The 24417-nt window shown below is 41.9% G+C and overlaps 1 protein-coding gene across 3 annotated transcripts; it reads right to left on the bottom strand.

The window, feature by feature from the left end:
• Nucleotides 1-473: 473 nt before the first annotated feature.
• On the bottom strand, nucleotides 474-13521 carry C2H6orf62 (chromosome 2 C6orf62 homolog). Of its 3 annotated transcripts, none has more exons than XM_038390283.2 (6): nucleotides 10801-13315; nucleotides 9464-9553; nucleotides 6872-7048; nucleotides 6003-6128; nucleotides 3613-3747; nucleotides 474-1766 (listed from the first exon to the last, which is right to left on the bottom strand). In XM_038390283.2, exons 1-6 carry the CDS (start codon nucleotides 10927-10929, stop codon nucleotides 1641-1643), a joined length of 783 nt encoding a protein of 260 aa, XP_038246211.1. In that variant the 5' UTR covers nucleotides 10930-13315; the 3' UTR covers nucleotides 474-1640. The 3 variants fall into 3 exon arrangements, with proteins under 3 accessions (XP_038246211.1, XP_038246212.1, XP_038246213.1); XM_038390284.2 differs by having other exon boundaries at nucleotides 9464-9550; XM_038390285.2 differs by lacking the exon at nucleotides 9464-9553 and having other exon boundaries at nucleotides 10801-13521.
• Nucleotides 13522-24417: the final 10896 nt, after the last annotated feature.

Raw genomic sequence — 24417 nt, 5'->3', positions numbered from 1 at the left:
TCTAATATTCCCACATGCCTAGCAGCATTTTTCAGGATCAGGCTCTAAAACAGAAGTAGGGGAAAGAGTAAGCAATATTTTCTTAATAAATTGAAATTATGTAATTTCACTTCAGCAGCCCTTCAGTTTGTTTTGAGGGATTTGCCAGGACAAAAGGTTGGGGGGCAGGAGAAATCAGTAGAATTCACAGTGCTCCTGGCACACCAGCACGCCCTTAAGTGAATTCAGCTGCTTTGGGTAGATAGTTTAATATTAATGTTGTCACATCATTATATTTTTAAATGCCTGACTGATATTACCAAAACCATATCAGAGATGCTGAGAAGCTGTCTTTGCCACTAATTTTCACTGGAGAGACTATGCTTAGACTGTTCTACAAGCTTTAAGTCTGAAATATTTGTGGACGACATATTGTAAGATAATAGTATGAGTTAGGTAATTAAACTCATGAGCTTTGCATAAAATGAACATTGTCATCTTTCACCTAATTTGTTTAATTTCCAATTTTTCCAATTCCAAACAAAAGCTAAATACAAATTTAAACAGGTAAGCACTAGTATTACCCAAAGGGAGCAGGCTTATACAGATTTACTCCAGTAAAGTACTCAACCCTTAAGCAAAGCCTTCTTTGTCATCAAAACTATACAGTAGTCTTCATTTCATTGCACACAGTCTTAAAATGTTCTGCCAGAACCAACTTTTGACACTCCAAACACTATTTTACAGTGAAGTTCACAACTGCTTTATAACGTCTATTTCAAAAACCCTCCGTGGGTTTTCCGTAAGAAATTTTTTAGAAACCAGTATTTCCTGCAGTTCACCAGCAAGTTTACAAGTCTCAACTCTCAGAAAAAATAATCCTCTACCAACAACATGGTTTCTGCAGCTACTACTTTACTTTTAGCTGCTTTAACTACTTCAGACTCCAGGTCTGCCTCATAATCTGTATAAATGTATCCAACTCAACAGAATACTCTTTTATACAGTTATACAGCAACTTGGGGAAAGATCCAAAAGTGAAAGTGCCAGTAAACTTAAACATGGCCCAGCAAAATAAAAAAAAAGGCAAGAAATGCCTACACTGAATGAGATGCTTTTTTTCTTATAAGAATTCTTTCCCCACATTTACATTTCTATTGTAACAGCCACTTTTCTGTTCATTAGAATGAATCGGATAGTGCTCTCTGATACAATCATATTAACAGCAAAGCTATAAGGCTTTTATACCCGTTACATTCACTTCTCACCCTCCAAATACTGATGACTAACAACATTAGATGTTAGGGGGCATGATCAGCACAAATGGGAACACCACCACAAATGATCACCTTGTGCTTTCAGATACATTTGTTTCAGTGTACAACAGTCCTTTCATTTCACATTTTAGTAAGATGCTGACGCAATGCAAAAATATGCAGAGCATCCTCTCTTTCACAAGGTCCATGCAGAAAACATTTAAAAAAAATTGTAAAGTTCTGATACACAAATGATTAAAAAATAATCCAGGATGATCAAGTTTCACAATGTAAAGTGTTCTGAACATGAGTCCATTTTCTTCTAAATTCTGAAAGAATGAAGTGGCGAGGAAAGTGAATTCACTGCTGCATCCTGTGATCTTCCCCATTTTGCTGGCCAGTACCCTACTCTGGCATATAAGGACGGAGGTGATCCTCTATGGTACCAACCGCCCAGTGGGTGAGCTGTTCCTGTGGCAGGTACAGGCAGATGCTGCATAACTTGAAGATAGTAGCTTTGTTTTTTGGAGTCTGGGGGGGAGAAAAAACACCAACACACAAACAAGTATTTAGTTTGTTCAGACCTAACATGTAGTCAAACAAAAAGTTACATTTGCACAGGTTTAATATTTACCCTTCCCCATTTAAATACTCCCTAAAAAATAAACGAGATTACTACAACCACTCTGCTTCATCCCCTTCTGTGTATGCAGACTCTGATCAAAATATTGGACAATGTCAAACTATTAAACAAGTTTTTACAACCATGGGATCTGACAAGTAGCATAGTGTCTTTGTAGGAGGGGCTACCAAATTAGACTTCTTATGTGAAGATTTAACATTAGCTCTATAACAATGATGAGATTCTCCAGAATATATTTTCATACAAAAATAAGTTATTCAGTTCTACATGGGGAAGGTATGCAGCCACATCATCGAAGGCCGAGATCTCAGCTCTCAAACTAAATTGCATATAATCTGGTCAGCATGCAAAATGGAGAGGCAGCATTATATTCTCTTCTGTACCAAATCAATACCCCAATATTAAGGTACACTGTTGTTTGAGCTCCCCCTGAAGATTTTAATGGCTATAGATTGTCAGGATCTGCTGAAGATCACTTGGCATTTTGAGACTAAAGATGGTAGCTGCAGTGGTTCCTAGCCAGTAAACAGTGTGGATAATTAGAGTTCACCAATTTCCTCCATAGTTTCAAATAGATACTGTACTTGCTTTCCTGTTCTGTCAGTTGCAGTTAACAAATTATTAAAATAAGATGCTGTTTTCAACCCCAGGATTGCTGAGTTTACCTCAGTTTACATTAATGAGTTTACATTAGGTAAAACTTCTTTCAACTGCCTAGAGAAGTTGTGGAATCTCCATAATTGGAGATTTTTAAGGGCAGGTCAGACAAACACCTGTCAGGGATGGTCTAGATCAGTCCTTCTCAACCTATTTAGCACAGTATATGCAGTTCTGTATTATGTGGCCCACATCCATACAATATATACTACTTGTATGCCAGAGGATGTCACATGGGCTGCAGTTATGTGATGATTGGGCTGCAGGGGGTCCATATGTTGAGAATCACTGGTCTAGATAATACCTAGTCCTGTCTTGAGTGCAGGGGAGTAGACTAGAAGACTGAGGTCCTTTCCAGTACTATGATTCTAGGAGTACAGGCAATTGAGCACCTTGAAAATTGTTAGATGTTTTGAAAGAGGATGCCAGTTAGGATATTACTCCTGTCTAATGGAGATTTTTCTGTAGTTTGATATAAGAAACATGGCAAGGCTCCAAATAGGCCTCTGACTGATCACTGGCTCGAGTGGGAGGGATGTTTGACAGTGATCATTTTGTATGTATAAGAATTAAGTCTTCGACAGTAGATCTGCAATGTTTAGAAGATGAAAGTGTTACAAAACCTCTGAACTGTTCTTCCAATAATTCTTCATTCCAACTGTAAGTTGTGAGTTGAGTAACTTAATGAAACTACAAAAAGGATTAAGCAAAATTGCTCTGCCTTTCCAAAATAAGGAATCTGTTTTTGCAGTTATTTCCAATAGATTCCATAACACAAAAGCCCTGAATCAATCTTATTTGGCAACATTTTTGCTTATATCCAGTTGTTGCATCTTTAAGTCTTCAGAATGGTGGTTTGTTGTAACACCACTTAATCGCAAGCATAAGACCATGGCAATTTTGTTCATGTAAACTTAAATAATTAAATACTTGCAATTGGATCACTTATAAACTTTTGGACAATTATTCTCCTTTCATGTGTTTACAAAAGGATTAAAGTGTTCTCTCATAAGCTAAGATTTAATATTTCAGGTCCTTAAAACTATGCTCTGAAAAGTGTGAAGAGGACAAGCTTACCTGCAAGTGCTGTCTGTCAATGAAGAGAAACACTGACTGGTTAGGATTGTTGATAACAATTCCAGTCTTGTCCTTTCGGCTCAGAACATGCAGAAACTGTTTTTCATAGTCACCATGATGAAATTCAAACTTGGCCTTTACAGGAATAAAGGCAGTATTTACAAACAAAATTAAATTATTAACATTCTGTGTTTGATCCAAGTAGTAAAATTCAGAGCTGATCCCTCTCTACTGCTCAGATTTAAGCTTGGGGGAAGACACACTACGATTAGTTTTACTGCTGCCCATTAGGTTTTTAAACAGTGGAGAACGTGACCAAAGATGTACATTTCATTCTGCTGCTGGACAGAGACATAAGCAGTGCAGAGCAAGCTGCTTTATTATATCAAAGAAAAAAAGCTCTAGGTTTATTTATTTTGCACACCTGACAGCACTTGAGTATTGTCAGTTTTTCCTGTAGTATGGGTGTCAAATGTGAAAGGGGGAGGAGAGAGAGAAGAGAGAAAAATACTTGAAAAAATTGAAGTTCAATTGATAAAAATTGACAAGGCAACTGAAGGATATTTTTAGGTACTACGCACTTGGCCATTTGAAATGGACTTTTAAATTAACTGTGTCCTTGTAAGAACTCCAAATGGAGTAATTATCTTGCTTGATGAGTGTTTCTCCTTAACTCTTAGGCTTCGTCTGAGCAAACTTGCATCCATTTAGCTATATCAGTTTCAACATGCACATATAGCTAAAATGGTGCAAGTCTGCTTAGACCAGACCTTAAGAGTTAGACTTTTAGCAGTGTGTAGCTAGTAAGAGCAGTAGGTATAAAAATTACCAATTTCAAGGGCATCAAATTACATCAAGAATGGAAGAACTATTTGCAAACGCAAAAGATACATACATTAGCATTGCTTTAGAGGCTGTCAGATTAAGAAACATTTTAACAAAACAAAAGATTCCTTTTTATACCCTGAACTACTAAAACTTCTACTTTAGAAGAGGTTTTTTTTTTTTTTTTTTTGCATTTACTCAGCTTCGACAAGAAAAATATTCTCATGCACTAGCACTATACATTGTAGAGCAGACAACTTCCAAGGCTTGTCAATGCTGTTGAAAAAAACCCCACCCATTAAGTAAATCCTTACCCTCCTTGGGGTTTTTTTTTTTTTTTTGTGTGTTTGCATTAGGTGAAAAACTGATAGGGTAGTGACTTGGGAGAATTTGACATCTGAGCAACTTTCCCAGCCCTCAATTGAGGAAGAATGGGGCGTTTGAGTATTCTGCTGAAACAGAGAAATTTTATAGGCCTCTGGGAGATGTCAAGAAATATACTCAATATCTCCCCTTCAACAGAGAGCTGGGAAAGCAGCAACTTATGATTCTACTCATTGTGAGTGGGCAAGTTAAACTGGGTCAAAGTCTTCATGGGGCACATCCCTCACTAGCATTTTGAAATGTCATGGTATTTGTCAAGTAAAATATAAGCTTAAAGACTTTAGACAATTTACACACTGTTAAGCAGCACTACAGGGCACAAGCATTTTTATCTGCAGTCACTTTTAGTTGTAGGTGCGTTCAGTTTTAAGATTATAAAATAGAATTCTAAATTACTTCATTACTTCAAGCCAAGAAATGAAAGAGGAATAGCATCTAAACTTTAGTCATTCCCCTCTTCCATTTATCGAATATTATTAATACAACTCCACTTATCAGGGGAGCTTTCATTATTATCTAAAGGAGGTTGAAGTAATAAGGTTTGGATTGTACAGAAAACAGGGATGTCTAATTCCAGTTTCTGCATCTTCTAATATATGCAATTCTAACTTTTGTGAATATCTTTCAGATGCTAGAAGTCTGCCAATACTACTATTCGAATGAGTAACAGAAAGAAGTATGCATTCAATATTTTAGCTGCTTTGTAACAGAAGTGACCAATAAATTCTCAAGCATTTATAAAGTAACTATCACTAGTATCTTGACACCTATTGGTTATGAAAATGAATATACTTTCATAAGCAACATGTACAACATGCTCACTATCATTCTAGTTCAAAATTGAATACATTTATGCTAAGCAAAGACCTGATCCTGCATCACTGAAGTCAATGGGAGCTTTACCATGGACTTCAATGAGCACAAGCTCAGGACCAAAGAGGAGTAGTGTGACCATACTTGAACTAAAAATCCTTTCCCATATCCTATGGTGAGCTGAAGCTGCTTGCATATTCACCTAATGCAGGACAGGTCATAGCAGCTATGTCTGTAATAGCATTAAGTTGGCAGGAGCTCACTATACACTGCTACAAAGAGCCTAAGGAACAAGTTGGCATTTCACAGGAAATATTAAAATCTTAACATTTCAAACAAGTTTTTTTTTTTTTGAATTTACAAAATACCTGAACAGGCCTATAGGGCTCATCATCAGATCCCTTCCACCGAGAAAACAGGAGACAGACTATCTTCTCAATATCATTCCGAGGCCAAAGAATGAAGTCCATCTCCTGGGTACAGCCAATCACATCCTGCAAGGAATTGAGTGGTTCACTTGTAAATTACTCTTACAGCATGATCACTGCAAGAGCAAATATAATTCACTTTTACATAAGGTAACAATGTTCACAATTCTTAAATCTGTCTCCACATTCTTCCATCCTAACCCACTATTTTATCTGATTTACCCGTTATACCTAGTCTGAGAAAGCAAATGCTTTGGGACAAGAACTGGGAGAAATTTTCTGTCTGCACAAGAGCCAGCAGAGAACTAGTTGGCTTTTTTACATGCTACTGCAAAGTAAGTATTACATAACAGTCCCCAGTTTTACAACTTCTAGTCTCAAAGAGGCTTATTATAATTTTTTTCATGGATTATGAGTGTCATTCATTTCAATATTCATTCAAAAATGGAATAAGCATTTACCCATCCTACAAAAACACTGGTTTGTGAAGATTAATATTTGCCCACTAGAAGAGGACAAGGCTAGCAAGAAGTACTTTCAAATTTCTAAGTATATAATCTGTCCCATTCAAGTACAAAAGGAGAGTTTCAATAATTACACAAATACGTAAGTAAATCTGATTCCAGGATAAGCACGTGCCACATTTCAGTTTAGCCCCCAACCTGCTCTCATAATTCACCGTTCTTTATGTACCCGAAGTTCTAGTTCAACAAAAATTTGGAGGAATGCAGGATTGGGCACAGGATTTGTAAAAACAGTTCACAATTGTTCAGAATTCAGAAACTAGTAAGTGTAAGGAATAACTTTACCCTGCGCATAGACTGGTAGCGGGGTGCATGAAGCTGTACTATATCCTTCTGCAGAAGCTCTATGGAACTTTCCAAGGAATAGCTGGAATCCCGCACACCTTTCAGGATATTTTCTTCATAATTATTAGTCATGACTGGTATCACTTCAGACACTTCAAAAAGTGCTGACTTCTTCTTCTTTAAAAAAAAAAAAAAGCAGTTTGTGATAACAACATCTCAAAGCCTGCATGTTTTCTCCCTCAGTGCTAGTGTTGCTTAAGCACTGCATAAGTAGTATGCCTTGGAGTCATAACTCGGTCTTAAGAAGTTATTCGCAAAACTCTTCAAGACTGAGAATAAGTCAAAGAGCTCTATTTAGACAGAAAGAACAGGTGTACTTGTGGCACCTTAGAGACTAACAAATTTATTAGAGCATAAGCTTTGGTGGGCTACAGCCCACTTCATCGGATGCATAGAATGGAACATATAATAAGATATATATTACTTACACACACACACACAATGTTGGAAATTGCCAAACTCTGAGAGGCTAATTAGTTAAGATGAGCTATTATCAGTAGGAGAAAAAAAAAAAAAAACCACTTTTGTCCCGACAATCAAGATGGCCCATTTAGACAGTTGATAAGAAGGTGTGAGGATACTTAATTTAGGGAAATAGATTCAATGTGTGTAATAACCCAGCCACTCCCAGTCTCTATTCAAACCCAAGTTAATGGTATCTAATTTGCATGTTAATTCAAGCTCAGCAGTTTGGAGTCTGTTTTTGAAGTTTTTCTGTTGCAAAACTGCCACCCTTAAATCTTTTACTGAGTGGCCAGAGAGTTTGGAGTGTTCTCCTACGGTTTTTTGAATGTTATGATGCCTGATGTCAGATTTGTGTCCATTTATTCTTTTGTGTAGAGACTGTCCGGTTTGGCCAACGTACATGGCAGAGGGGCATTGCTGGCACATATCACATTGGTAGATGTGCAGGTGAACGAGCCCCTGATGGTGTGACTAATATAATTAGGTCGTATGGTGGTGTCACTTGAATAAATATCTGGACAGATGACTCAGGCCCCAAACCCCACAAAAGTTTTTTTACGCACATGCTTCAAGTTAAACACATGCACAAGTATTGATGGGACTGGAGTTTTATTGTCTAAAATTGACAGCTGTGGTCTTGGCAACAGCTCTAGATACAGATTTCTGCTGGTGAACCAAGTTAATCAAAGGCATTTCACATCTGTAAAGTTGTCAATTTCCATCAATGGAGGTTTAAGTGTCTCTTCCCCCCTACTAAAAGAACTCCGCTATCAGTAGAAGGGAGGCAGATCCAATTTTGGAACAATTCTAAGGGCTAGTCCACACCAGAAGCGCTACAGTGTGTGTCTGCAGTCTAAGCCAGACAGAGCTCTCTTGTCAACTTAATTACTCCACCTCCATGAGGGACAGGAGCTATGTCTGCAAGAGAAACTCTCCCACTGACATAGTGTAACTTCACTGGCTCAGGGGTGTGGATTATTCACACCCGAGTGACACACATTATACAGAAGCAAGTGGTAGTGTAGAAAAGCCTTAATTCTAGCAATCACAGAGTGTCAACCAGTGAAGAGTTACTTCATTTTCTAACTCACTTTCACAGCTGATTCTTGCATTGTTTCCAAACTGACATTTACTTATGAACCGCTTTAGCATCTCCCATCCACGAGAACACTTATAGGAACAAAAAGCAGCTTTCCTTGCACATACATCACCTGTAAACAAAGGTTGTTTGCCTGCAGGACTTTCTTATAACTCACTGAGGCTCTTGATTTCTCTTCAGAACACCTCATTAGATATATGGCACATACTCAGTCTCCATAATAGACATTAATTTATCTTCCCCTTTTTTGCATGCTCCAGGATGGGCTACTCTAAATCTTTCCTACTCCCATTAAGCTTTCAAACATCCTAAGTCTTGGTGTGCATGTACAGGACTGACAGCAAGATGGAGTCTGGAATGCTCTACTTGGATGTAAGCAAGGTTTCAGAACACCTAAACAAATATGCATGCATAGGACACTTCCAAAAAAACATCTAGGTATTATCACCAGTTTTGAAGCAGACAAAGCTTTTCCTAACTGAGACAATGTAATTGCTATCATTGCTTAAACATTTACATTTCTCTTAAATGAGTGGCATATGCTGCCACCTTATTACTGAGCATGGAATCTTTTACGATGATAATGGCCAAGTGAATAAGTTAAGAAGTCATCTTTATTGCCCTATGACATAGCAACTAGAGACCAGTCCATCTACGCTATCCCATTCTCAAGTAGATGTTCACAATTTTAGTTTGTGCTCCATTGAAAAGGCAGAGAAAGGTGTAACACAGTTTGACCAAAAAGATCATTTTCCCTCAGTTACTTAGATTTTCACTTTCTTAGTGTCTGGTTTTCACAGAACTGTGATTGCTACAATTGTCTATGGAGTTTGTCCAGGAAGAACAGAGGAGACCTGCATATCCATTATCACCAGACATTCTCCTAATACCATTTGCCATGGATAGACATCACGCTCACAAAACTGAGGTTAGAGTTAGATTTAGACTTAGAAGCTTGTCAAAACTACCTCGGGAAGTTCAGGAAAGGAGCTTTCAGAAAGTAACTGCAGACTAAGGCCATGTCCACACTTCCAAGCGGCATCGACAAGGCTGTGCTGCTGTAAAAAAAAAAAAATCACTCGTGTAGCCCTGTTATGCCAACATAATAAAACCAGCTCAACCAGCATGTGTCTCCCGCCACATCAGCATAGCACTGTGCACATGAGCGCTTATGCCAGCAAAACTTGTGTTGCTCAGGGGGTGTTTTTTCCAGATCCCTGAGCACCAAAAGTATTGCCGACATAAGTGCTAGTATAGACATGGCCTAAAAAAGTGTCTTAAGTCTGCTCAATTTCTTAGCATCACATTCCGGAATACTGTATAGCCTCCTCCCTCATTCCTGAAGTAAAATACATAACTTTAACTACTGCAGTTTCATCCTAGTTTTAAATTTGAATTTCTAGGATAATTCATTAGTATGTCGAACTAATTTAATCTAATTCTAAATGAAAAAATAGTTCCTGACAGTTAGAAAGAACCCACATTGAAGATACAAATGCAAGTATAGATGACAGGTTTCAGAGTAGCAGCCATGTTAGTCTGTATTCACAAAAAGAAAAGGAGTACTTGTGGCACCTTAGAGACTAACAAATTTATTTGAGCATAAGCTTTCGTGAGCTACAGCTCACTTCGTCGGATGCAACCGATGAAGTGAGCTGTAGCTCACGAAAGCTTATGCTCAAATAAATTTGTTAGTCTCTAAGGTGCCACAAGTATAGATGAGTTATCCAAGGACAAACATGGCAATATCCAGAAATTCTGTTCACTGCAGCCAAGCAAATAAAAAGAAAAATAAATAAATAAAAAAATAAAAATTGTTTTCAAGAATGACAGCAGCAGCTTCTGATATCCATGCAGGTTTATACCATTTCAAGAGGCATTTTAAAAAGGAAGTCACAATCAACTTCTGTTTAAATCTGATAAAGGTAGTAACTTCAGTAGTTGTTTCAGCCAATTCTCTCTGTCACAACTTTGACTTTCATAAGCACATCAGTATCTAATTCAGGCCCAAATCAGGCTTCACAGACAAGTTACATCCCGTACTTTTTAATTCCCTCCCACCCTGGGAAAAGATTTATTTGGATACATGTGTCTCAAGGATGAGTTTACCACTATGTTACAAGCACATGACAAATGAAAGCCAAAGTCACTTAAAGGCAAACGTTAAGACAACATGGTGACTTGGTGATTTTAAACTTCATTTTTGACCTTGGAACATTTTGCAAAAAAATTGCTAACAGTATACAAAGAGTTGAAGTCCTTTTGTAATAGACAACAAAGAAGAAAGATTTTGAAATTAAGTTACCTTGTCCTTGAATACAAAGGCAATATACATCTTGAAATCAAACTGGTCAGCTAAAGATTCTTTTTTCTTTCTAAGCTGAGCACGAAGTCTGTTCAGAGCTTGTTTCTTCCGGGAGTTTGGGTCCCCCATTTTGTAACACAGGTGGTACTAAAGCCTTTGGAAATGGTCACTAAACTATGGGCACTTTTTCATAAGACTCAAGTACAACAGAAACAAGTCATTTTATTCCCGCTAATACGACTCAATAGATAAAACGCGAATGTAACCCAAAAAACACACCTCAGGTAATATTTTATGAGGCTATCATATTAGAGGGGTCAAGAAACAAAATATGTAATCGTCCAACCATGATTGGACAAGAAGCGATTTTGAAACAGTACCAAGGAAAAACAAAACCTAAAAATTCTGAAGAAAATATGCTTGTGTGAAGAGTTTAATCACAGGAATAAGTGGGTGAGAATGAAAAGGAAAAAAAAAAAATCTTATCACGATTTATGTGTACAATAAAAAGCAACTGGCACAAGCCCAATCCATGTGGGGTTATTTGTGCCTTGCTTACAAAAAAAATATATATATATAAAAAAATTACAAATTGCGTTTTACCCCAGCCAGATTCATGACTCTGCTGATTATTATTCTGAGATTTCCACTATTGCTACGTTGCCCCCTTTTTTTCCTTTTTCTTTTTTTTTTTTTTTATAAAGGATTATTACACTTGATGGAGAGCAGAGAAGAGAGTGCAGAGGAGGAGGCGTGCACGTCCCGGGAGGTACGAGAATTCCCTGCCAACAACAAAATCATCAACTACAAACAACACGGTGCTGGTTTGCAGAAGAGCAAAGAGGAAAAACAGCGGAGTCATTTCTAACTTCATCCTGCTCATCATCAGGCACATCATCGCTCTAAGGCTGCCGCTGCCAAGGAAAAGAGAAGGGATCATGATGGCCATAGATGAGGGGTGGGTGTGGGTGAAGGGACAATAGTATATCGCCTAGAGACTCAAACACGACTTGATCCCTCGGTCCCGACTGTCCCCACCCCTCAGGGTGAGAGTCCTACATTCCCCAACACCCCACGGTCTCCCTGGGCTGCTGATCCCCCGGGGATCCTCCTCTCTCTGCCGCTGCTGCTGCGCTCCTCAGGGAGCCCGATTTAGCTGGGACTAGGCATGGCCGATGCTTTTCACTTCCCCTTGGGCCTCTCCCTACACAAGGCGGCGGCGGGCGGCCTGTGCCTAGGGCAACGAGGCACCGACTCAGTGACCTGGCGTTCCCCCTCTCACTTCATGGTAGCGACTTTACAGACACGGAGAGGCCGGTGGGCTATTTTGAAAAACAGATTTTTGGGGGGGGGGGGGGGGGAGAAAGGTGCAAATTTTTACCAGTTTTTTCCCCTGTGTATTTTGAAATTTTGGTGGCAGATTTTTTTGGGAAAAAAACCAACAACCAAAAAAAAAAAAAAAAAAAAGATACCCTTTTTAGATTATTTTTGCCTCACTCCAGCCATTTTTTTCTAGGGGGTTGGGGCTTTTGAAAGAGTTTTAACCCAAAATAAAGTCGTCGGACCAGGTTAAAAAAACCCCACCGATTTTTTCCCTCTCCTCTCAACAAAACACCCCCAAATCCCCCCCAAACGGGAGACGGAGAGACTCAGGCAGAGACCGAGGCCCGCTCGCTACCCGCAGCCGGCGGGCGCAGGAGGAGCAGTGGAGGCGGCGGCGCTGCTAGCAGCACGGGGAGGAGCCATGTCAAGATAAAGCCACGAAGCCGCCGAGCCCCCCCATCCCTGCTGCACTGGACACGGTGACCGGGCCGCCCGCTCTGCCGCTGCTCAGCCCCAGCCTGGTCCCCATAGTCTAGCTCAGCGCCCCGGTGCCGGGGGAGGGGAAATGGTGGCGGAGGCGGCAGCGGAGGAGGGAGGAGGAGGCCGGGTCCCTGCGCTAGCGGCTCCTACGGAGAAGACCAGGCGATGGCGTCGAGTCCCGGCGGCGGGTGCGTGGGGGAGCCTCACACCGCCCAGGCGTTTCCTCTCAGGCGGCGGCGAGAGCGGAGGCGCCTCTCAGGCCCGGGAGCGACCGGCAGCGACGGGACAGAGCGAGAACAAACAACTTAAAATGGCAGCGCCTGCCCGAGTCACAGACCAGACGCCGCCCGGGACTCACTGCGCAGGCGCGCTCCGCTGGCACGTACCATCTCCCAGCTCTGCGGGGGGGGGGGGGGTTGCAGCGCGAGCCTAAGATCCAGCAGGGAGCCCATAGCGGCGGCCGAGCTAGTGATGCCTTTGGCAGGGGGGAAGAGCCAGCTTGCGCTCCGCGCGTGACAGGGAAAGCTGGTGAGGGAGGGGAAGGGAAGGTTGTGCGTCGCATTACGGTAAGGAACCCGGGTCCCTTCCCCCTAGTTGAATGCAGGTCACGGGGCTCTAGCGAGCCACGTGACCCAAAACCATTGCACCGCTTCGTGCTCGGGGACCCGGATGGAGTTGCTCAATCAGACCCCATCCCATCGTGTCCCTGTTGCGGGGGCGGGAGGGGGAACGTCTCGGGCTCGCCCCATGCCCCGCTCTGGGCGGGGCTCCGGGGCCTCGCCTTCAATCTGTGTGGGGGCTAGCAGCCGTCCCCCCCACGTGCCGTGCCGCGCCGCGCCGCGCCGCGCGCCCTGACGGCGGCCGCGGTACCTTCAGCCCGGGGAGAGCCACGCGGGGGCCGCGCTGCTGCACGTGGCCGCCGCGCGGGGAGGCGGCCCCATGACGCTGCGCTTCGCCCAGGCCGGCCCGGCAGCCGGTACAAGGAGTTAAGGGGCAAACTAGCCTGGCTGGCTGCTGTGCAGCCACGGGCCTCTCCTCGCAGCCAGCGGCGCCGAGACCCCGGACAGCCGAGGCCAGGGACACCTCTAGCACTGGGCTGTGGCTCCAAGAGCGCAGGGTAGCATGGATTAGGGGGCTGTCCATAAATTACATAACACTTGTGGGGTAACTTTTCCATACCCACCCTCCCTTGTGACACTGAAAGAAACGCACAAAATTAAGGACCCCCCCCCTTCCATAATGTACAGACAGCCTAGTAGATAGCCACTAACCAACTGCAAAGGTGGGCACCAGTGTAAGAGTACAAGACCCATCCCAGCCAATGGGAATTGGGGGGCGGGGCATGCAGGTGAAAGCCACGGCAGAGTCGCTTGCTTGATTCCACCTAGGAGCTGGCCCTGCTGCTGGGCGCTTCTGGGGTGCAGCGTGGTGCGTGGTACCAGGACAGGCGGGAAGCCTGCCTCTGCACCCTGGCTCCACCGCTGACTGGGAGCCGCTGGAGATAGGGTCATGCCCCAACCCTGTGCCCCAATCCCCTGTCCCAGCCCTGAGCCACCCTTCACTTTGGGGAGGGATGTCTTCACGCTGCAGCATGGGAAAGAAAAAGGAAAGTGTGGGTCTTCTACTTAGCAAGGGAAGGAGAGCAATTAACAACATTGAGAAAACTGAGGGGTTTAATGGCTATTTTGCTTCAGTTTTCACAAAAAAAGGTTAATGGTTACCAGATACTCAACCCAGTTAATATTAACAACAAAGAGGAAGGTACGAAAGCCGAAACAGGGAAAGAACAGTTTAAAGAATATTTAGATGTATTCACTTCAGCCGGGCCTGATGACATTCATTCTAGGGACCTTAAGGAACTAGCTCAAGCAATCTCAGAACCATTAGCAATTATCTTTGAGAACTCCTGGAGGACAGGTGAGGTCCCAGAAGATTGGAGAAGGGTAAATAGCACCTTTCTTTAAAAGCGGGAACAAAGAAGACACTGGGAATTAAAGCTGAATCATCTTAACTTTGATACCTGAAAAATACTGGAACAAATTATTAAACACTCTGTTTGTGAGCACCTGGAGGATAATAGGGTTATAAGGAATAACCAGCATGGATTTGTCAAGAACAAATCATGCCAAACCAACTTAATTTCTTTACAGGATTACTGGCTTACTGCATGGGGGAAAAGCAGTAGATGTGATGTATCTAGATTTTAGTAAGGCTTATGACACAGTCCTACGTGACCTTCTCATAAGCAAACTTGGGAAATGTGGTGCAGGTGAAATTAAGGTGGGTGCATAACTGGTTGAAAGACTGTATTAAAAAAGTGGTTATCAGTGGTTCACTCTCAAACTGGGAGGGTGCATCTATTCAGGTATTACGGGGTGAGATCTTGGTCAGGAGCCAGAGAACCAGGCCATACTGCCCTGAAATACACTGCATGGCAAATCATAATTGAGGGGGGCAATCAGTTCATTGTTCTGCAGCTATATGAGGGACAAGAGGGATACTACAGTAAAAAGGTTTCAGAGTAGCAGCCGTGTTAGTCTGTATTCGCAAAAAGAAAAGGAGTACTTGTGGCACCTTAGAGACTAACAAATTTATTAGAGCATAAGCTTTCGTGAGCTACAGCTCACTTCATCGGATGCATTTGGTGGAAAAAACAGAGGAGAGATTTATATACACACACACAGAGAACATGAAACAATGGGTTTATCATACACACTGTAAGGAGAGTGATCACTTAAGATAAGCCATCACCAACAGCAGGGGGGGGGAAGGAGGAAAACCTTTCATGGTGACAAGCAGGTAGGCTAATTCCAGCAGTTAACAAGAATATCAGAGGAACAGTAGGGGGTGGGGTGGGAGGGAGAAATACCATGGGGAAATAGTTTTACTTTGTGTAATGACTCATCCATTCCCAGTCTCTATTCAAGCCTAAGTTAATTGTATCCAGTTTGCAAATTAATTCCAATTCAGCAGTCTCTCGTTGGAGTCTGTTTTTGAAGCTTTTTTGTTGAAGTATAGCCACTCTTAGGTCTGTGATCGAGTGACCAGAGAGATTGAAGTGTTCTCCAACTGGTTTTTGAATGTTATAATTCTTGACGTCTGATTTGTGTCCATTCATTCTTTTACGTAGAGACTGTCCAGTTTGGCCAATGTACATGGCAGAGGGGCATTGCTGGCACATGATGGCATATATCACATTGGTAGATGCGCAGGTGAACGAGCCTCTGATAGTGTGGCTGATGTGATTAGGCCCTATGATGGTATCCCCTGAATAGATATGTGGACAGAGTTGGCAACGGGCTTTGTTGCAAGGATAGGTTCCTGGGTTAGTGGTTCTGTTGTGTGGTGTGTGGTTGCTGGTGAGTATTTGCTTCAGATTGGGGGGCTGTCTGTAAGCAAGGACTGGTCTGTCTCCCAAGATCTGAGAGAGCGATGGCTCGTCCTTCAGGATAGGTTGTAGATCCTTGATGATGCATTGGAGGGGTTTTAGTTGGGGGCTGAAGGTGATGGCTAGTGGCGTTCTGTTGTTTTCTTTGTTGGGCCTGTCCTGTAGTAGGTGACTTCTGGGTACTCTTCTGGCTCTGTCAATCTGTTTCTTCACTTCAGCAGGTGGGTATTGTAGTTGTAGGAATGCATGATAGAGATCTTGTAGGTGTTTGTCTCTGTCTGAGGGGTTGGAGCAAATGCGGTTATATCGTAGAGCTTGGCTGTAGACAATGGATCGAGTGGTATGATCTGGATGAAAGCTAGAGGCATGTAGGTAGGAATAGCGGTCAGTAGGTTTCCGATATAGGGTGGTGTTTATGTGACCATCGCTTATTAGCACCGTAGTGTCCAGGAAGTGGATCTCTTGTGTGGACTGGTCCAGGCTGAGGTTGATGGTGGGATGGAAATTGTTGAAATCATGGTGGAATTCCTCAAGAGCTTCTTTTCCATGGGTCCAGATGATGAAGATGTCATCAATGTAGCGCAAGTAGAGTAGGGGCATTAGGGAACGAGAGCTGAGGAAGCGTTGTTCTAAGTCAGCCATAAAAATGTTGGCATACTGTGGGGCCATGCGGGTACCCATCGCAGTGCCGCTGATTTGAAGGTATACATTGTCACCAAATGTGAAATAGTTATGGGTCAGGACAAAGTGCTAATAAGCGATGGTCACATAAACACCACCCTATATCGGAAACCTACTGACCGCTATTCCTACCTACATGCCTCTAGCTTTCATCCAGATCATACCACTCGATCCATTGTCTACAGCCAAGCGCTACGATATAACCGCATTTGCTCCAACCCCTCAGACAGAGACAAACACCTACAAGATCTCTATCATGCATTCCTACAACTACAGTACCCACCTGCTGAAGTGAAGAAACAGATTGACAGAGCCAGAAGAGTACCCAGAAGTCACCTACTACAGGACAGGCCCAACAAAGAAAACAACAGAACGCCACTAGCCATCACCTTCAGCCCCCAACTAAAACCCCTCCAACGCATCATCAAGGATCTACAACCTATCCTGAAGGACGAGCCATCGCTCTCTCAGATCTTGGGAGACAGACCAGTCCTTGCTTACAGACAGCCCCCCAATCTGAAGCAAATACTCACCAGCAACCACACACCACACAACAGAACCACTAACCCAGGAACCTATCCTTGCAACAAAGCCCGTTGCCAACTCTGTCCACATATCTATTCAGGGGATACCATCATAGGGCCTAATCACATCAGCCACACTATCAGAGGCTCGTTCACCTGCGCATCTACCAATGTGATATATGCCATCATGTGCCAGCAATGCCCCTCTGCCATGTACATTGGCCAAACTGGACAGTCTCTACGTAAAAGAATGAATGGACACAAATCAGACGTCAAGAATTATAACATCCAAAAACCAGTTGGAGAACACTTCAATCTCTCTGGTCACTCGATCACAGACCTAAGAGTGGCTATACTTCAACAAAAAAGCTTCAAAAACAGACTCCAACGAGAGACTGCTGAATTGGAATTAATTTGCAAACTGAATACAATTAACTTAGGCTTGAATAGAGACTGGGAATGGATGAGTCATTACACAAAGTAAAACTATTTCCCCATGGTATTTCTCCCTCCCACCCCACCCCCCACTGTTCCTCTGATATTCTTGTTAACTGCTGGAATTAGCCTACCTGCTTGTCACCATGAAAGGTTTTCCTCCTTCCCCCCCCCTGCTGTTGGTGATGGCTTATCTTAAGTGATCACTCTCCTTACAGTGTGTATGATAAACCCATTGTTTCATGTTCTCTGTGTGTGTGTATATAAATCTCTCCTCTGTTTTTTCCACCAAATGCATCCGATGAAGTGAGCTGTAGCTCACGAAAGCTTATGCTCTAATAAATTTGTTAGTCTCTAAGGTGCCACAAGTACTCCTTTTCTTTTTACAGTAAAAAGGAGTTGGTGGAATGAAAGTATCTCACAGTGTCTGTGAGAAAATAGTTTATGCCTTTACACATCACTGCTTCAAGAAAATATTGATCTCCTCTGATTTTTTTTTTATGGCAATGCTTGCTAACAATACTCCTATATTTAGGAGTAAAAACAAGCAGTTTAAATGGGAGTACAAAATTAGCCCTAGATTGTCAAATGTTTGTCATTATAACATCAGTCAGACCTTAACCAAAGCTATAATTGTTATCCACATTTTTTCCTGCCTGGTAAAGCTTATCAGAGAGTGACAACCAGCAGTAAGGGTAACCTATAACATGAATGGACAGAACTGGGGTAGTAACTAATTACAAGACATTTATATATAAAGGCCTCATTTGTAGTGTCACTACTGCAAATTTCTGTTTTACTTCTCATATACATAGCACTGTGGGACACTAATATTGCCTATCCCAGTATTTCAAAACACTTAGCCTACCACCAATAATAATACAGGTGATAACTGTAAATGCCCTACTAGGAGTGTGTTGCTGTCTGCAGTACCACAAGGGCCAAATCACAGTACCAAATTGGAAAAGAATTGTTATGCTTAAATATAAGGTGGTGTTATATGTACACATACATACTATACATATATGCCCATATACACCACAAATATCCATATTATTCATATATATTAATTATCTGAGAGTGCCCCCAAGGCACAAAATTACGTACAATTAAAGTCCCGGGGCTAATGTTCCCAGGTCCATCTAAGGGACTAAAAACAACTAGAAAATAAAATCTGTCCATTGGTCGTACGAGGAAATGTGCAAACTAAGTGACAGATGGGGCATGAATGTGTGAATGGCAAAGTAAGGTAACCACATAACAGTGTTTAGCCCACTGGGTCATTTTCAGTCCATAAATTATGCTTTTCCGGGCCAATGGGTAAATATCCTCCCCATAAAAAGACAAAAAGTGTGGGAATGTAATAGGAAGAGAGCCTGAGACATAAGCCCTTGTATCAGAGGCCTGGTATGAGGCCTGAACTAAACTAGTGGTCAAAACTTTGCTGATATAAAGCAAATTCAGATTGTGAGCAAGAGGCAGGCCCTGCTCACAGAATTTGGCAAGAACAGGGCTGATAATGCAAAAATACACATTCCTAAGAAGTGCTAGTCACAGAGTGCTCACACAAACACATCTCAATATCAAGTGGTACCAGAACATCCCGATATCAAGGATGGTACAAAAACATTTCCCAAGGATAACGGGAACACACTGACCTCTCCTAAAAGATAAGGTCAGCATGACAGTACGTAATAGAAATCTTTTAATCCAACAAATATGTATGAGATAAAGGTTGATAACTAGTGATGTCAGGGGGCAGTAACTAACTATGACAAAGGGGAAGAACTAACTTGTTTGTATCGGGGTATAAAGATGTATCTCAGAGGGATTATCTTTGTCCAGCCGAGGGGGCAGTTGAAAGTCGCACCACTGACTGAGCTGCATCCATTGTCATGATCACATATGCCTTAGTATTCTCGTAGAGTCTGACAGGTGCTATTACTGTGCTTCATCGACAATAAACCTGGCTGGGTGCCTTTGCTGAAAACTGAGTCTGTGGATTTATTGGGCAGTTTAATTGAGATCTGTAATCTCCGCTATCTGTACAGAGCTGGGACAGCAAACTGAATGAACACACGCAGTCAACATCTGACCACCGCCATTACCATTAAGCAGGCTTCAGTTTTGGATTACAAACAGCTCAGAATTAACCTGTCCGGTTGAGACACTGAGCAGGTGGCAACTTTTAAATATTCAGGCAGCATCATAGATAGTGTTGGATACTCAAAAGATGTGGACAATAGTATAGCAACAGCTGCTGCCATGTTTTGGGCACTTCAGTAGCCACTGTGGGGACATTGTGACATCAAGATTGCTACAAAGCTGCAAATCTATAGAACCATGGTTATATGAACATGGCTGTACAGCAGTGAAATGTGGATGTTAAGGAAGGCTGCAGATATTCAGACTGAAGTTTTCAATTCTCATTGTCTTCATCAGCTGCTCCAGACACCATCAGAAATGAGAATATTCAAAGCCAAACCCAGTAACTGCCTCCATCGGCACTGATTCAATTTCAGCAGCTTTCTTGGTATGGACATAACATTAGAATGGAAGACCCAATTAATTCCTCATAGAATGCTGCTACACAGCTGGCAATCACATGGGCATCAAAAGTTTCGGTGGCACAATAAGATTGCCACTGATGGACATAAACTGAATATACAACCCGAGCACCTTAAGTCCCTTGCCAGAAATGGATCTGGGATTGCTCAATTTGCAAGGAGGCCATTTTTCTTTGAGATTTGCCATGATAACGATGATGATGATGAAGATCATATGGCAGACAAAAATTGGTATATCCCAACTACTTCATTTAAATAGTAATGCTTTGTTTTCATCTCACCTTAATGAATGGAGGATGAACTAAGGCCCAGATCCACAAAGGGGCTTAGGTGTGGGTGCAGAGCATTGCAGTATCTAATTTTTAGGCACTTGAAAAAAACTGGAATCCGAAAAGCCCAGGCTCCCAGGTTCCGTATACAATGAATGGAGAGAGAGGATCCTAAGAAGGGATACACAAAAGCCAGCATGCTATAGGCAGCTGCCCACCTAAAATAGCCAACAGTGGATGCCAGTGACAGTGTCCTAAGACCCACCCCTCTCTGGGATTAAAGTGCCTAAATCCAATCCAGAAGGAGGTATCTTATCTCTGTTTGGGATCCACAGCCATGAGCCCTCTCCTGGAATTAGGCATCTAAGATGTTTTTTGCAAGAAACACCAGAGGAGGAGGAGTGTACTTATAACATTTAATCCAGTGGCTAGAGCAATCGTTTTGGATGTGGGAAAGAGGTTTAATTTACTCCTCTGCCTGATGGGGAGAAACGATTTGAACAGGGGTCTCTCACCTCTCAGAAGCGTGCCCTTGGCTATGGGATATTCTGGTGTGGCTCTCGTGCAGTCTCTCCTGTTGAAGCTATTTAAATTTGGATTAAATAGTCTTTAGGCCAGAGATAGAATGCAAATGAGAATGCCTCTATAGCCTGCTGGTTACCACACTCATCTAGGAGGTAGGAGACCTAGGATCCTATCCTCCTGCATCAATGATTCTTTATTTACTAAAGTGAAGTATCTTCAACAGGAGAGATTGTTGGGGTTTAGGCGTGAGATAAGTATCTGGACACCTAGTATGAGGCATTGTGCACATGCCCAGGGGCAAAAATTTAGAAGCCTACAGGGTTTGATGCCTACAGGGTTAGCTGAGCAGGGTTTTTTTTTGACTTAGGTGCTAAAGTAGGGAGTTAAGTCCCTAAGGTTATGTCTATAGTGCCCCGCAGTTCAGATTATGGGCATGTGAATAGCAGTGCGCACCCAGTGCTGCATTGTATATCCTCCATGTGGGAACTGTGGGTTCAACTTAAAAGGTTCCTAGTTTGCATTAATATAGTCCAGAGGAAGAGGACTACATTATCATGAACTTGGAATCTTTTAGTTCACACCCACAGCATCCACACAGGGATGTTACAGCACAGCTGTGGTGCACACAGCTATTCACACCTCCATAGTCAGAACTTCAGAGAAGCGTAGACAAGCCCTAAATCCTATTGTGGATCTGGGCATTGTTAGGTTGGGTTTATTTTCATATATGTTTTGTGACTACAGGAATCCATGTTGGTCCTAAAATGGAGTTTTGCGCTCACGTGAACTATAGGTTAAGTTTCCTGCTCTTTTGATTTCTCCTGGAGTTGTAAAAAACTTCGTCAGAACCGGTTTTTCCTAAGGGGTTTCCCAGAAAGGGCTTCCTGCCTTTTCTAAGGGGTTTCCCGGGCAAGTGTATAAAAAGTTGCCCTGAACATGGCCTCAGGGCTGTCCATCTGAGTGGCAGCCAGGGATAGTCACGGGTCATGGGTCTTACCTGCAGACATCTATCCATCCTAGTGATAGAAGGGCTAGGGATTTTCCTCCAACAGCTTCCTCACCTGTAAGGAGAACAGAGAAGAAGAAACAACACTTACCTTTGTCATCATCCGTTGCTGTTCTCCTGCTTCCCGTGGTCCCGAAGGAACATCAAGGTTTGCCACTAGCCAGAGGATTGAGGTCCCAAGCACCTGCTGTTGCTTTGATCTGTAAAGAAGTTTTTTATACCAGTTTTGTAGGGTTGAGTTTGGGGGTAATCACTGTATTGTGCAATTTTGCTGTTTATTCCCCTTCTTATTTTCCCACTCTTTGTTATAAACCCTTCAATATACTTTATTTGATTTTACCTTTACAGATTGACTCATTATTTAGGATGGAAAGGGTCCTCTTTGCAGGAGAAGGGATTCTACCAGATGACAGACTCTGGACAGGGAGGCCGAACCTAAGGAGACAGAAAGCATAAGGGTCTCTTGTCTTATCACACACACACACACACACACACACACACACACACACTCCTCCTTTGCCTTCACATTTCTCCTCACCACATGGCTTTCAATACTTGAATATGGTTATGCTTCACACTGACTGTGTAATACTATATCATGTTAAATTCAGTCAACACAAACTTTATTTTTAAGACAATGCTAGAGAGGTTACAGTTGATTTGAGAAACAAAAGTTTGTTTTAAAATCCTTGAACATCTTGATCTTGTTTAGGTTAAGCATGCAAAGCAAACTGTTAATGTTCTTATTTAAAAAAAATAAGACCATTTAACAATTCATTTTATACATATGAATTTTTAAACCTTTTAAAATATGCTATGTTTTGCTTCTGTTTTTCTTTTGTTTATTTTGAGAATTGTAATTTTTGTAATTAGAATAATTTTGTTAATTTAATGTACAGGAATTTTAAAGAAAGCAGAAGCAGTAAAAATTAAGTCTTTTAAATTTTTGAAGGTTAAGTTGCTAAAACAATTTACTTTTACTAAAAGAGTATCCTGGGTTACCCCTCATTAACAAAATGTTGTCTTAATTCAGGACTGCTGATGTATCAACTATAAATTGAGTGTATGCTCTGAAATGCTCTGAAAGGGATGTTGCAGCACCAAATTTTTTGTTGTGATTGATAGTTTTGTTTGTGCAAATGTGTTTTCTGTTTTATTTTTGATGTTGATGTGTTTTTTGTTGTTTTGTTCATGTGAGACAGCAATTTCGGGATACAGAATTTGCAGACCTAAAATATAACTAAATACTTTTTTTTATATACTGAACATAAAATAAGATTTTTGTTTTACAGTTGTATCTTATTAACCAACATCTGGTATCAAGTAGATTTAGTTCATAAGAGAGGAAATGTATAGAGGCTTGTGCTCTAAGTTGTGAAGGTAACAAAAGTCTAACTCAGCCTGTTACACACAATTGTTTATAAAAGTCAGCAAAAGTTCAAATCAGAAAGACCTGGATTAGTCCAAACAAAAAGGCTTGCTGATGCCATCCAAGGACTCTATGAAGATCATGACTGGTAAACAAGAGGAGAATGGAATCAGACATTAATGGACCAGAATTGGTGTATTGGAAATTAGGCCTAACTAGTGAACAAAATATAGAGGGGATGGGCTATTCTGCCCATCATCCCCTTTTTGGGATCCCTAAATATAAGTAAATAAATGAAATAAAGACTTTGGGGGATCAGTACACCAGGTTGGAAGGTGGCTGAATTGGAAAAAGTGGACTTTACCACCTTGATGATCTCCTGCGACACCAAGATCCACTGTTACATCATTGGACCTTCATCATCCTGATCCTTAGAGATGTCCTGACTAGACCATCCAGGGAGAGGGAACTGATGACATCACCATCTCCACCAGCTTCAGCTAAATCCTGAACAACCTGGAATATGACACTGGGTTCCTGGTATCACCTCCTTGTGTGTACAACCTTTTCCTTCCCCACTATTCACCCCCCGCACACACACACACACTTTGATATCTTTCTCCTTTTCACTTCTGTTTAATGAGAACCTTGGCTTAGCTGGCCAACAGTATGTTCTTTCCTGCAACACTGCTGTGAGCCCATGACTAGAAAAGCAGCTAAAAGCAATGCCCTAAACAGCCTGAGTTTGATACTAGTTTGCCAGGTCTCAGAGTGGTTGATAAGACTGTGAGCCATGCCTGTGTTTTTCCAGAGGCAAGGTTGAAAGTAAAAGCACAAGAGACAGAAGCTGCATTTTCCATCTTGGCTGTTTTTTCTCTCTCTTTTTGTGCATTTGTCGTGTTTTGTCTAAAGGAAGCAAGATGGAACATTAACACCACCACCAACAGCTCCAATCCATCTCAGCTGTCTTTTCCCCAGAAATGAGAGTTTACCATCTTTAATAACATCTAAAAGACAGTCAGACAAGGAGTTTTCCCCATATATATTCTC

The sequence above is a fragment of the Dermochelys coriacea genome, chromosome 2 (assembly GCF_009764565.3).
Source record: "Dermochelys coriacea isolate rDerCor1 chromosome 2, rDerCor1.pri.v4, whole genome shotgun sequence".
In the NCBI taxonomy this organism is placed as follows: domain Eukaryota; kingdom Metazoa; phylum Chordata; order Testudines; family Dermochelyidae; genus Dermochelys; species Dermochelys coriacea.
This window is presented reverse-complemented; position numbering and strand designations above follow the sequence as displayed.

Coding starts and splice junctions, on each gene's coding strand:
- C2H6orf62 (XM_038390283.2), bottom strand. CDS start 10,929: ATGGGGGACCCAAACTCCCGGAAGAAACAAGCTCTGAACAGACTTCGT. Junction 9,554..10,800: donor CCTTTGTATTCAAGGACAAG/GTAACTTAATTT, acceptor TTTTTTTTACAG/CAGCACAGCCTTGTCGATGC. Junction 1,767..3,612: donor TTGACAGACAGCACTTGCAG/GTAAGCTTGTCC, acceptor TCTCCCCCCCAG/ACTCCAAAAAACAAAGCTAC.